This window comes from Narcine bancroftii, chromosome 5 (genome assembly GCF_036971445.1).
Source record: "Narcine bancroftii isolate sNarBan1 chromosome 5, sNarBan1.hap1, whole genome shotgun sequence".
NCBI lineage: Eukaryota > Metazoa > Chordata > Chondrichthyes > Torpediniformes > Narcinidae > Narcine > Narcine bancroftii.
This window is the reverse complement of record NC_091473.1, coordinates 162,497,996-162,512,566: the sequence shown is the minus strand read 5'-3', so window position 1 is coordinate 162,512,566 and position 14,571 is coordinate 162,497,996. Positions and strand designations below refer to the sequence as shown.

The 14,571-nt window shown below is 39.2% G+C and overlaps 1 protein-coding gene across 2 annotated transcripts in view; it reads left to right on the top strand.

The window, feature by feature from the left end:
• Positions 1-5,977, top strand: part of LOC138764115 (receptor-type tyrosine-protein phosphatase gamma-like) — a 735,396-nt gene extending 729,419 nt beyond the window's left edge. For both annotated transcript variants that reach the window (XM_069939515.1, XM_069939516.1), the window contains 3 exons: positions 2,320-2,462; positions 3,148-3,283; positions 3,623-5,977. In XM_069939515.1, coding sequence (XP_069795616.1) covers positions 2,320-2,462; positions 3,148-3,283; positions 3,623-3,769 — 426 coding nt within the window. In that variant the 3' untranslated portion in view covers positions 3,770-5,977. The remainder of the gene's footprint in view (positions 1-2,319; positions 2,463-3,147; positions 3,284-3,622) is intronic.
• Positions 5,978-14,571: the final 8,594 nt, after the last annotated feature.

The window sequence follows — 14,571 nt, the reverse complement described above, 5'->3', positions numbered from 1 at the left end:
CAAAAGGAAGATTATAACCCCCGCTATATATTTATATAATATGATGCAGTACTATTTAAGATAGAGTGAGGATAAAGAATGAGCTAATGGATGAATACAACAGAGACTCGGTCATGAATGATGCCAGCATAGGAAGGAAATATTAAAATGCTTGCCTTAGGCTTTAGTGTGGAGGCCCCTTCTGTTCCTAAACTAAATTAATGACTTGGAGATAGAGACCCAATGCAAATGAGAAGATGATGAATCAACCAGGGGTCTCCAAGTGGAGCTACACAAGATATGGAATTTGTCATATATGGAAATTCTCTGATAAAATTTCACTATGAAGATGTAATTTTCTAGATTACATCAGCATGTTACATTATTGTTATATTAAACTCAGTACAGAGATAACAATGTAAAATCAGATGGGAACTAATGTAATGACAATGTAAAATCAGTGTGAAATAACTGTGGGGAAAAAAAATTAGAATGTCTTATTCTTACCGGAATGCAGGTTCTGGTGATTTGAAGATGCTACTAAGGACTGCAAAATTTAGAGTTAGGACATGAGTAAACATGAAATGAAAAATAGTATTATGTTATTCAATGCTTATTTAAAAACAAACTTTTTTTGCATTTTTAAAGAGCCAAAATAAGTGCAGCAGTGTCAAGTTAACATATAGTATAATGCACTTTTAGATCACACCTTCTATTAATTTTTATCAATCAACTTTTGGGATTTGGTCACTGCCAGCAAGCTCAGTAGTTATTGTCTGTCCCAATTGCCCTTGATTTGGTGGTGATGGTGAGCCAATTTCTTGAACTGCTATAGTCTTTTTTGTGAAGGAACTTGTATTGTGCTATTGGGTAGGGATTTTTAGGATTCAGACCTTGCAATAATGAATGGCCAGCAATGTATTTTCAAATTAGTATCTGTGAGATTTGAAATGTATCCAAAATGTAATCGGATTAGCTTGCACATGCTGATTTTCTGCCACTTGGTCAGAAAAGATTTGAAAGTGCTGTCAGAGTAGCCTGGGCACATAATTGCAGTTTATTTAAGCACAGGCAATGGATGGAATGAATGCATCAGGCAGTTGATTGGGCACCAATCAAGTAAAGTTATTTTGTCTAGGATGGTGCCAACGTTCTCTCGAGTTATTGCCACTGCACTCATTCATCAATGCAAATTGAATGTTTGATGTATTTGTGGGTCATATTGTAAGCATAGGTTGAATTAACATCGCTCAACAAACAAAATAGGAGTTGTGATACAGAGTTGACGACTTCCTAGATTGTTGGGAGAATTTTAATTTATAGAATAGATAGTAGCCTAGCCAGGTGAGCCTGGAATAAGCAAGTCTAAAAGTTGCAAAATCATGGGTAAGAGTTTCAATAGCAGATGAATTGAGACAAAATCTGCGTTTAAAGAATAGTCAGTTTGAGTCTGAGATTTGGCTTGGGGAAGGATGTAATTAATGACAATAAAGCCATTTTTCAACTGGGGTCAAAGAGAAGAATGAACCAGAGTCAATAGCATAAAAAGATATGGTACAGAGAGCCAATTTAGCCCATCAATCACTTGCCACAAGAGAATCAACTCATTTTTGGTACAGTTGGGAGTATCCTCTGATACACCGAGTCCACCCTTGCTTGTAATTCTCTTCAAATATATACACTTAATACTTCTCTAAACTGAATTGCAATTCGGCACTTTCCAATGATGTATCTTCCTGCAGTCATGGCTGGCTTCCTCACTGTCATCCAATCAATTTTGTGCCATCCACTAATCATTGATTCTTAATAGAACATGCAATGCCTTCTATAAAGTTTGGGACAAAGACACTTTTTTATTCTTTTATTTGCCCTAGTGCTCCACAGTTTTAAATTTGCAATTGAACATTTCACGTGTGAGTATAGTACACATTCCAGATTTTATTAAAGGGTACTTGTATACATTTTGGTTTGATCATGTAGAAATTGCATAAAGGAAAAGTGTCTGTCTCAAATATAATGGAGGGCACTGTAGAACAAAGCAGTACAGGTACAGGCCCTTGAACTGTAAATATTAAATACATAGCAGGAAAACTCAATACAAATAATTGTGCAGCCTAAATATAGACAGTCTTACAATTGCACAAGCACAGGTCTTGTGAAGAATTTTGGTGCCAAGGCCTCACACACAGGTGATTTGAGAAGAAAATAATGTCAAGGAATGTGGGAACGAAATTTTGGCTTGCAATTTTACCAATGTTCATATGAACAACATGGGATTAAAAAAGACAGATATGGATTTTTCTCATTTGCAAAATATTCTCCTGTCTTCTATCCCTTTAGGATGATTATGTACTGGAGGTGCGTCACTTTCAGTGTCCAAAATGGCCCAATCCAGATGCTCCTCTCAGCAGCACCTTTGAACTTATTAATGTATTAAAAGAAGAGGCCTCAAGCAGAGATGGACCAACAATTGTTCATGATGAGTATGTACTTCTTGTTTCACATTTTTATTTGCACCTGAATGTCATGCTGGTGGTGCTGCTGGGGGGAAGGAGGGAGGAGGAGGTCAACAACTCCCAACAACGACAACTAACAAGATTTGCAAATTTTAAAACAATAGTCCAACCATATTACTCTGAGATTATTTTTTTCTTATTTCAAACTTTTTGATACGATCAATTCCTTTATCATATTTGTCTTATTTTCATTCTTCCAGTAGATTCTATGGAAATAATTAAAACAGACATCTACATTGTTACAATATGGAATCTACCCGAAATGTGCTGCCAGTCTCCCACCCGCCCGATTCGCGCTGCTGTCTCTCTCCCCACTTCCTGGTTTTTGGAGCTTTCCAGATTTTAGATGTCTGGATAAAGGATTGTGTACCTTTATTAATAAATATCTATCCACTGCTCTCTTCATTTAATGTTGCTAAAATTGAACAATTTGAAGAAAGATTCACTGTTGAAAGCAAAAAGTGGTCTTTGATTTCAAAATTAACAACTGCATTTAATTACATTCCATATTATAAAATGTTATGAAATCATGAATGGTTTAAACTTCTAAATTGTATCTAATCTATTAACTCTATGATCTGAACTATACAGACGTAGCCATCAGAAAAGATAGAGATATCTTAAACAGTTTCCTTCATTATGTGTTACACAGGTTTGGAGGAGTTTCTGCTGGGTTGTTCTGTGGCCTTACCACCCTGTCACAGCAGTTGGAATGTGAATCTGCTGTAGATGTATACCAGGTTGCAAAGATGATAAACCTTATGAGGCCAGGTGTTTTCACCGATATTGTAAGTATATGAGCGTGAAAAATTAAAATCTTGCCATTTTGCATAGATAATTATTCATTTTATAAACATTCATTGCAAGTTGTATGAAGTGATAGTTGTGCTATATCCTCAGATATTTGCAATAAAAATGAGCAGTGCTTACACAGGGTCTGGTATTGTAGGCTTATGAAGTTAGAGGAATAGAAGGCCTTGCATCTGGTCGACTTCTATTGCACTAATCTTTGCACATTATTGAAGAGTCGATAGCTGTAAAAGTTGCCCCACACATTGAAGTATTAATGTGCACATTGGATGAACAGATTTTCTCCTAATCAATTCATTTTGTCTGTCTTTGCACAGGAGCAGTATCAGTTCCTATATAAAGCAATGCTCAGCTTAATCAGCACAAAAGAGAATGGGAACAGCCCCTCATCATTTGACAAAAATGGCACCATCATTATTACTGATGAATCAGACCCAACAGAGAGCATGGAATCTCTTGTGTAATATGAAGCTTTTTGTAAATGGCACTTAATTTTTTTTTTAAATGGTGAGGAATGAATGAACTTTTGAGGCCTTTTTTTTTGCCAGGTTCCAAGTTAACTGATAACCTGGCTGTACTTTGTACAGTGATGATTCAATTTTTTTTTTAAACCATTCTGAAACTTATTGTTATCCTGCTGAGTATTTTGCACCTCTCAGTTTCATAAAGTTAAATCACAATTCATTCTAATTTGCACTATTTGATCAGTGTTACAGCCTATGAAGACCTTGGACAAAATCCCAAAAATGAATGAAACAATACTGTTTGCAATCTTCTCTTATTTGGGTTTAGAGACCGTTTTTACAGTAATTTTGCAAGGAAAAGCATTCTATGTTTTGGTTGCAGGCTAGCTCAGATGAAGCCTTTCCTTATGCATAAGATGGTGTATTTTTGAACTTATTTTAAAGTAATACATTATGTGAGTCTGGCAAATGTTTGTGAAATACCTGTGATGCCATCAGTGTTTAAAAAAAAATTTCAGTAATCCAAATTGTAACTTTTTTCTGTATGTCAGGGATATGGTACAGCAATTAAGTTATCAATTTCTAAAAATGTTACTTACAATGCACCATGCTGTAATGAGATTTGTGAAGAAAAATATTGACTTTTTTTGCACACAACAGAAAAGTCACAGGCATCTTATGAGGGAAAAAGATCTTGCATGCAAGAAGGTGCAGGATTTACTAAGCCTGTTGAAGGATTAATAAGAACACAAGCAATTTGTTTCTTTTACAGTGTACAAGGATTTGAGAACCAATATTAACTTGCTATTGTACACTACATGGGTCCAAAATAAGGGAACATCTGACAATAAAATTCTACCATTACTTGTATGAAGGCTACACCAATAACGCAGCATATTTGCATTCTCAAATGATCTTTAAAATACTTTTTAAAAGATCTCAAATCATATAATGTCATTGGAACAGAATTTTTAACTTACCAAAGATATAAAGTAGTTCTCAGCAGAATGTAGTTATTCTTTTATCAGACATGGTTATAATTGTCTTATTATTTTTAAACCGTCTCTTAAGTCCAGGGTGTACTTTTTATTTGTAAACTCAATAAGTGACTCACTAATGCTTACAAGATGTCAGTTCATATTTTCAGGAAAAATTCTACTTACTGAATAAATTTTCACACAAACGTACATACCTTAATTACAGTTTAGAATTATATTGATTCTCTTTTCAAGAGTTGGCCCTATTTGTACATCAGAGTCATTTGTGTAAGTTACCTGCAGATGTAGCTTTGTAGTCATAACTCAGAAGAAAACAGCATTGCTGGACAGAATTTGCTGTGAATCTTCTCTTTGACATGACATCCTGAAAGAAAACTGCTACCTAGAAAGAAAAACAAAAGTTTCAAAATTTTGTGTTTTAAAAAAAAAAAGAGGTATTTTCTCAAAGTACGAGACATTTTCTATACAAGCTAAACATTTTGATGAGGCAAAGATGAATCAGACATTTAGGCGATTAAAAAACTTTTCAAGAAAAGAAGTGTATAAAAATAGAAAAAACTTTTCTCAATCAAGGGGAGATTTTTGAATTTTTTTAATAAACCTAATTTCTCCAACATTTGGGGTAGTCGTCTTCAAAATAATTTTGTTTCTGCATTTTAGACAAATCCACGGTTAGATACAAAATCGTATCTCGAAATCCATAATCCTTATTCATTCATTAAAGGTAGCAGGCACAATCAAACTGTAAATATTTTTTTGCTTCGCAGGCTTCTAATGGGGACTTTGTATCTATGGTATATAATCACAGAATTTTATATTTTCATATAAAGCTAATTTTTTTCTAGTATCAACTCCTTCATAGTTTTGTGGTGGCTATGTGGAAAGATGTAAGTGCATTGATATGAATACAATGTCATCACGTTTCAAAGGCATTTAACATGCATTATTTCTTGGGGCAGTGGTTGTCGAAGTTGCAGGTATTTTCAACTATATTGTCAGTGTGTGCAATAGGAATAGACCTAGGCAATTGCTGAACAAGTCTGTCTCATAACCCATTTGAAAATGTGGTGTTTTGTAACTTGAAAAAATTTGCTTTGTTCTGTTGGAAACGATAGTAAATTGTTCTATTATAGTGTTATTTAATATGTAAATTGTATTCCTTTACATGAAATAAAGAATGGGTTTTGATGGACCATAAACTGACACAAGATTTAACTGGATGTCTTTATTCTCATGGTTTAAAAACCTACTCAAGATCTCTGGTGCATTTTAAGTTGACTTAATGGCAAGCAGCATTTCTAAGATTTTTTTTTCCTTTTTATAACTAATCCAAAATCGTTGTTAGAGAAACCAAAATAGTGCAGCAGAAAGTTTGAAATACAAGCATTTTAAAATCTGGGAGACTCATCAGTGACATCAACCAAGAGAGAAAGTTAATATTTTTTTGGATAATTATGTCATCAGAACTGGAGGATATTATAGCTGAATCTTTCATAAAGAAGAGGAGCCAGAAAATGGGTCTTTGAGGGGGGAAAAAAGGATATGTGTAATTTAGGTGTAGATTTTAGATGATTAAATGACAAAACTAATTATAGATTAGTGAAAGAGCAACCAACTTGGAATCATTTATCAAAGAATTCGAAAATGGGTGAAAACAGAACCATGAAGCAAAGCCAGCAAAATGGAGAAGACTCACATATGAACAACACAGAAAGAGAATCAGGACACCAAAAGGGCATTTCACCCAGGTGATTGCAAACTGACAATTCTATGCATCTATCTACATCATCATTTCTGGAAGATTTGCTTCATCCAATATATAGCATGCATCACAAGCATCTACATTCTGATCTGAAGTTAATAAAACTTCTGACCTTTACACCCCATAACGAGAACCCTTGCCTCTTTATTCTCCTCATCTTCCTCTGCAGTGCCCAGTTCAGTACCATTTGCAACTCTTCAGACAATGAAGTAGTCCACTCCAAACAATTGTACAGGCCTGAACTGATAGGTAGCATAACATACCTGCTATACAAGTGCCAGACAATGACAATATCCAAAAGGACAAGAATTCAACTAACAGCCCCTCAAAGCAACTCGCACTATTCATACCCTGGAGGTTACCATTGATCAGGAACTAACCCATAGTAGCTATAAATGCAACATGTCTCATTTCTCAACTTCCAAAGCCTGACCACCATCCACAAGGCACAGGTGAGCAGCCTGATGGAAAACTCTCCACCAGGCTGGATAAGCGCAGTTCCAACAACAATTGAAAACCCAAACACCATAAAGGACTTAGCAACCGAATGGATAGGCATCTTATTCAATCTCTCCACCATGTGCAAGCTGCTGTGCTGGGTAGGATCATGCTGGGACAATTGGTGTCAGTTTATACCTATGGAAGGCTGTGTGACATACATTAATCCCCATGGAATAGCTCAGAGTAAAATGCTTGCAACTTTTTGCAATTTCATGGTGACACACAAAGTATGCCTTCTTATATGGTGACATATAGGGGTAAATGGCTGTGCAATGGTGGTCCGCCATCAAGAACACCTACCGAGCCATCCCATCACTGCACTTCAGCAAGTCTGATCACCTGGCTGTACTTCTACTCCTAGAGTACAAGCAGACACTGAGGATTACAGTACAAGTGGTGAAGATGATCGAGAGAGGCGGGAAGTGCCTGCAGAACTACTTTGAACTAATGAAGTGAACCATATTCAAGGACATATTCAGACCATACTCAAGGAAATATTCAAGAGCATTTAAATATTTTTTAAATTTAGACATACAGCATGGTTACATGGATTAATGTGGAGGCTCCAGGACAGATCCTCAAGAGATATTAATACCCAGGAATTTGAAGTTCTTGATCCTCTCCACTACTGAGCTCTCGATAAGGACTGGGTCGTGTTCCCCTGATGTCCTTCTGAACTCCACAATCATCTCCTTGACTTTGCTGATGTTGACCGCAAGGTTATTGTTGTTGTTACACCATTCAATGAGCTGATTCATTGCCGTTTGTGATTCTGTCAACAACTATGGTGTCATCGGTAAACTGGTAGATGGCATTGGAATTGTGCCTGGCCACACAGTCATAGGTGTATGTCAAGTAGAGCACTGGGCTAAGCACGCATCCTTGCGGTGCACCTGTGTTGATAATCCCTGAGGAGGAGGCGTTATTTCCAATTCGTACTGTCTGTGGTCTTCTGATGAGAAAGTCAAGGATCCAGTTGCAGAGGAGGGTACAGAGACCTAGAATTTGTAGCTTCTTGACCAGCACTGAGGGAATAATGGTATTAAAGGCTGAGCTGGAGTCAATGAAGAGCAGCCATAGGTATGAATTGTTGTTTTCGAAGTGATCCAGAGCTGAGTGAAGAGCCAGTGATGTTAAATATCACCATTAACTTAACCCCCTTCTAATTCTAAGTGCACGTGTATGTAATGTGTGTGTAAGTTCAGAAAAGTTCTTTTATTCACAGTCCAATCTCACTTCTCACTCCAAGTTCACTGGTTGCAGGCAATTCTTACACTATGCACAGAATTGAACTCTTATGAAGTTCACCAGGCTTTGGTGTTTGAAAGGTAAATGGTTACCACTCTCAGGAAGGTTCTTGTCAGTTTTCAGAGAGAGATTTGTTGCTCGTGGGAAACCCACAGCTGATTCCTTCTGATCTTGTCCTGTTCCAGTCCCAGCTGCTGTTGAACTGTAGAACTGAATTCTCCTTCCCTCTCTCTCTCTCCCTCCCTCCCTCCGTCCGTCCCTCCCCCTCACTCAGAGAAAAACCACATGACCCTCTTAGATCAGCAAACTGCACTCAGATAGGCTGCAGCTCCAGACCTAATCTTCTGAATTCATTCTTCTGTTGCTTTTCAAAGCAATAATCCATTATTCCACAGTATGTCCAATTAACACCTACTTGTCATCCTTATTGGCATCCTTCAAGTCTTTGCAAAGGCACTCAGACCCTGGACCATCTGGTTTGGGCACAGCTCTGGCATTTTAAATGAGATCTGTTTTCAAGTGTTTGTATGTGACCTACACTAAAAATAACCGACCACAATTTATCTCCTTTAAAACATATCTATCTATATACAATATAAAATATAACATAATCTGTCACAATGACCCTTTTGAAACAGGTGGGAACCTCTGACTGTAGCAATGAGAGGTTGAAAATGTCCGGGAACAATCTGGCTAGTTGGTTGGCGCAGTTTTTCAGTATCCTGCCAAGTACACCATCAGGGCCTGACACCTTGCGAGGGTTCACCCTCTTGACTGATGTTCTGATGTTACCCTCAGAGACAGTTATCACATGGTCCTCAGCCTTTTCATGGATTCTAGTAAACATTGTTTGGTTCTTCTTCTCAAAGCAGGCATAGAAGTGTTCAGCTCATCAGGTAGTGAAGCATCCCAGCCATCTATAGTGTTCGCCCTCACTTTGTAGGCTTAGTGGCTCGCACTCCCTGCCATAGCTGGTGTGTATCTGACTCTATCTACCTCCCGAATTGCCACTTTGCTTCAGAGATGGCCTTCTGCAGTCGTACCTGGACTTCATGTAAAAATCTCGATCCCTAGCCTTAAACGCCCTTGTTCTTGCCCTCAACAGGTTGCAAATTCTCTTAATTCATTCAGAGCTTTTTGTTGGGGGCAGTATTTGCGCATAGGTCTTAATGAAGTCAGTGACACCTGTTGCATATTAATTCAAGTCTATGGATGAGTTCTTGAATATGTTCCAGTCCACCAATTCAAAGCAGATGCTCCTCTGGCTCCCTCGACCATACTTTTGCCACCTTCCCCACTGGTGCTAAGGACTTCAGTCTCTGCTTGCACACTGGGAATAGAAGTACAGCCAGGTGATCAGACTTGCCAAAGTTCGATCTTGTTATGGCTCGGTATGAGTTCTTCATGGTGGCGTAGCAGTGATCCACTGTGTTGGTTCCCTCCCCTCGTCTCGCATGTAACATGTTGGTGGTAGTTTGTCAGAGACTTCTTCAACTTGGCCTGATTGAAGTCTCTCACAATGATCAGGAAGGCATCAGGACGTGCTTTCTCATGGCTGTTTATCATATTGCTCAGTCTCTCCCATGCCAGCCTGACATGAACCTTGGATGAAATGTATATTGCAACCAGGATGATGGTGAAGAACTCCATCAGCAGGAAGAATGGGTGACGCTTGATCACCAGATGTTTTGGGTTGGGGTAGCAGGACTGGAACATGACCGTGTTCCACGATGAATTGAAGATGACACAAACGCCACCTAACCCTGGTTTTTCCAGATGCCAGTGTTCGGTCAGCACCATGGAGGGTGCCGTCTATGGGCTGCAGCGCCATGTCCAGAATGTCCACTTTTAGCCATGTTTCCGTAAAGCACATCACACAGCACTCCCTGATGTCTCTCTGATGTTGAATTCTGGCTTGGAGTTCATTCAGTTTGTCCTCCTTGGACTGTACGTTGGCCAGGAGGATGGTAGGGAGTGGAAACCTCAGGTCCCAGCTCGACCTGTTGCCTGCCTCTGTATCCACGTAGTCGGGTCTTCTTTACCTGACCCATGGGTCTGCTGCTGGTAGTTCCTGTGATGTTTAAGTGGTCTGTGAGCTGTCCCTTTAAATCCTCCATGATATTTAAATGCGTTGAGCGTCTACTGTCTGTGACTCCCACAAAGTTTAAATGACCTGATTGGCTGTTGAAAACTCCACAGTGTTGTAATTGTACTTCCCTGAGCTGTTTAAAGGTCCTGAGGCTGACAGAGTCTGCCAATTCTGCTGATTCCAAGGTCTGCCAGTGATCTTGGGACACCCATGTTGTCAGGTAAGCTTGATTTTGGTGATTCCCGTTTGATTCTTAAAAGATCTGAACAAAAAAATTAGATTATTCCTATCAAAGCTTCTCACAAAGCATTGCTGCTGTATGTCGCCATTTTGGAGATTAGATTAATTATCCAGGGAAAGGCAATACCACACATGGAGTACATTGTGAATGTAAGGGGCTGATCATTTTTTTTAAATACGTGCATTGCATCTTCTTCACCAAGGTGGCAGTATGTGACCAGAGTTCTGCAAGTTGAAGAGTTATGGAAGCTTTATCACTGGAGGCATTTAAAAATAGATTTGAAAGCTATGGGGAATTGGTACAAAAGGGGAGATGATCATGTTGAATGGCAGGACAGATTTAAGAGAACCACTCCTTTTTTTGAAGTTTAGATGTAATAATCCACCTATCCATCTTTTCAGCACACATGTAGAGTCAAACTAGCTCAGTGCATCTGTATTCCCAAACTAAAGAAAATGACACATAAGCTTTCCACTCGTGCATTGTATGATCTCTTGGATAGTCCAAATGTACCATACTTGGGTTCTGTGGATCTTACTACATATGAAAGCAATCTGCATTTAATCTCCATCGTTCAAGTTCTGCACATTGCTTTCACAACAAAAGTTCCTCCTCATTTTCCAAGTAAGAAAAATTCAGTAAATGTTGATTATTTACATTTGTGTGGTATTTATCCATTTATCTAAAGTAAATACATTAGGCAGTTATTTGTTCAGACATATAAGGCAATTGAACAACTGAAAAGTGGCAAAGCAGCAGGTATGGATGGAATCCCCCCAGAGGTCTGGAAGGCTGGCGGCAAAACACAGCATGTCAAACTGCATGAGTTTTTCAAGCTTTGTTGGGACCAAGGAAAACTGCCTCAGGGCCTTCGTGATGCCATCATCATCACCCTATACAAAAACAAAGGCGAGAAATCAGACTGCTCAAACTACAGGGGAATCACGCTGCTCTCCACTGCAGGCAAAATCTTCGCTGGGATTCTCCTAAATAGAATAATACCTAGTGTCACCGAGAATGTTCTCCCAGAATCACAGTGCGGCTTTCGCATAAACAGAGGAACCACTGACATGGTCTTTGCCCTCAGACAGCTCCAAGAAAAGTGCAGAGAACAAAACAAAGGACTCTACATCACCTTTGTTGACCTCACCAAAGCCTTCGACACCGTGAGCAGGAAAGGGCTTTGGCAAATACTAGAGCGCCTCGGATGCCCCCCAAAGTTCCTCAACATGGTTATCCAACTGCATGAAAACCAACAAGGTCAGGTCAGATACAGCAATGAGCTCTCTGAACCCTTCTCCATTAACAATGGCGTGAAGCAAGGCTGCGTTCTCGCACCAACCCTCTTTTCAACCTTCTTCAGCATGATGCTGAACCAAGCCACGAAAGACCTCAACAATGAAGACGCGGGAGGAGTCACGTGATGGAGTAGTGGCCGGACGGTGAACTCCAGCCCTCTCCAGAAAAGTCGGGAAAAACAAAGGAAAACACAAAGGCACAGAAATAAAAGTTACAGAAAAGTGAGTATAAAGGTGGAAAGAAGATGGCGACAAAAAAAGAAAAATCGAAAACAACGGTAAGAAGAGAGGAAGAGAAGACAAAGGAGGAAAAAGGTGAAGGCCTTACCTGTCCGAAGAGGCCCGCTGCGGAGAGAGAAACCCGCTCCCTCAGGTCGGTAAATAATGGACTACAAAAATGGCTCGCAGAGCCGAGTAAAAGTGCGCAACCGCGCATGAAAAAAAACACACCGACGGGAGGGGGAACCAGCTGGGGAGTCGATCTCCACAGCCGGCAACGACAGCTGCAGAACACCTGCAGCAAGAAGAGACCACAGAAGACAATGGAAACAAGAAAGAAGAGGAGGAAAGGGCATCAAAGAAACAACAGATGGCCAACCCAGAGGAAGAAGAAGAGGAAGAGGAAGAGTACGGTGAAATAGAAGAAGAAAAGAAAGGCAAGGTAAAGGATATACTTGCTCTTATTAAAGGATACATGGAGTCATTTAAAGAATGGCAAACACAGGAATTTAAGGATTTAAGAAAAAGAATAAACAACACAGAAGAGAAAATAAATAAAATAGAGATGACCTTAACAGAAATGGGAAAGAAAATGGACAAGATGGAAGAGCGGGCAGTAGCAGCAGAAATGGAGGTAGAAGACTTAAAAAAGAAATTGGAGAAATCTAATAAAAAAACTAAAGAGACACAAGAACTACTAGCTCAAAAAATAGATACAATGGAAAACCATAACAGAAGAAATAACATAAAGATAGTGGGCCTTAAGGAAGATGAAGAAGGCAAGAATATGAGGGAGTTTATAAAAGAGTGGATCCCTAAGACCCTAGGATGTCCAGAACTACAGCAAGAAATGGAAATAGAAAGGGCACATAGAGTATTGGCCTCTAAACCACAACAAAAACCAAGATCTATTGTAGTAAAATTCCTAAGATATACTACAAGAGAAAAGGTACTGGAGAAGACAATGGAAAAAGTAAGAGAGGGCAACAAACCACTGGAGTATAAAGGGCAAAAAATCTTCATTTATCCAGATATAAGTTTTGAACTCCTAAAGAAGAGAAAAGAGTTCAATACAGCAAAGGCGATTTTATGGAAGAAAGGGTATAAATTTATACTAAAGCATCCAGCGGTATTGAAAATATTTATTCCAGGACAACAAAACAGACTATTCTCGGATCCAGAAGAAGCACGAAAATTTGCAGAACAATTACAAAAATAGACTGAGGGAGGAAGACGGGTAATGAGAGTTAAAATGATCACGATTGATATGTATGCGGGTAAAGAGGTATAAGAGTGAATAGAGACAATGAGCATACATGAATGTATCTGTACTTAGAGGAAAATATAGATAGTATAGACAAGAATTAATAAGGGAAGGTAATGGAATAGAGAGAATAAGGAGGGAATTAAAAGAGTGACCTTTGTGACATATGAAAAGTGAAATCTTTTCTGGGGGAGGCGGGGTGGGGGGAAATAGCGGTCACTGCAAAATCAGTTGACGCTTGCGAGTGGATTCGCAAATCCAAATGGAGAGGGGAGATGTGGTTGTCCGACAAAGGATAAAGGACAACTCAGGAGGTGAAGGGGAGATTGGGGATAAATAAGATAGAAATAGGAGAATAAGGAAAATGTTGGATGTTGTAGGAATGTTGTCTTATAAAGAGTTGAAAATAAGAAAACAGAAATGGAAAAGGAGGAAAGGTAATGATGGAAAAACGGAAAGAGAAGATAAACAAAATATAAAAGGGCTACGCTGAACTATATGTCTTTAAATATTAATGGAATACATAACCAAATGTATTTGGTCTCCAGAATGGAGGACCATCGCCTTCCCAAGATCGTGTTATATGGCGAGCTCTCCACTGGCCACCGTGACAGAGGTGCACCAAAGAAAAGGTACAAGGACTGCCTAAAGAAATCTCTTGGTGCCTGCCACATTGACCACCACCAGTGGGCTGATATCGCCTCAAACCGTGCATCTTGGCGCCTCACAGTTTGGCGGGCAGCAACCTCCTTTGAAGAAGACCGCAGAGCCTACCTCACTGACAAAAGGCAAAGGAGGAAAAACCCAACCCCAACCCACCAATTTTCCCCTGCAACCGCTGCAATCGTGTCTGCCTGTCCCGCATCGGACTTGTCAGCCACAAACGAGCCTGCAGCTGACGTGGACTTTTTACCCCCTCCATAAATCTTCGTCCGCGAAGCCAAGCCAAAGAAACATAACCAAATCAAAAAGGAAGAAACTACTAAATTTAAATGAATAAATGTAATCCATTAGAAAAAATAACATATAGGTTAAGAAATAATATTGAAATATTCGAACAAGTATAGGAGCCATACATTAAATACAATAGCGAAAACCTACCGGGGACAAACATTACCTAAGTTGATGGAAGGAGAAGGAAAGAAAAGAATGGACTCAGTAGAATTTCTGGTGTAATTTTGT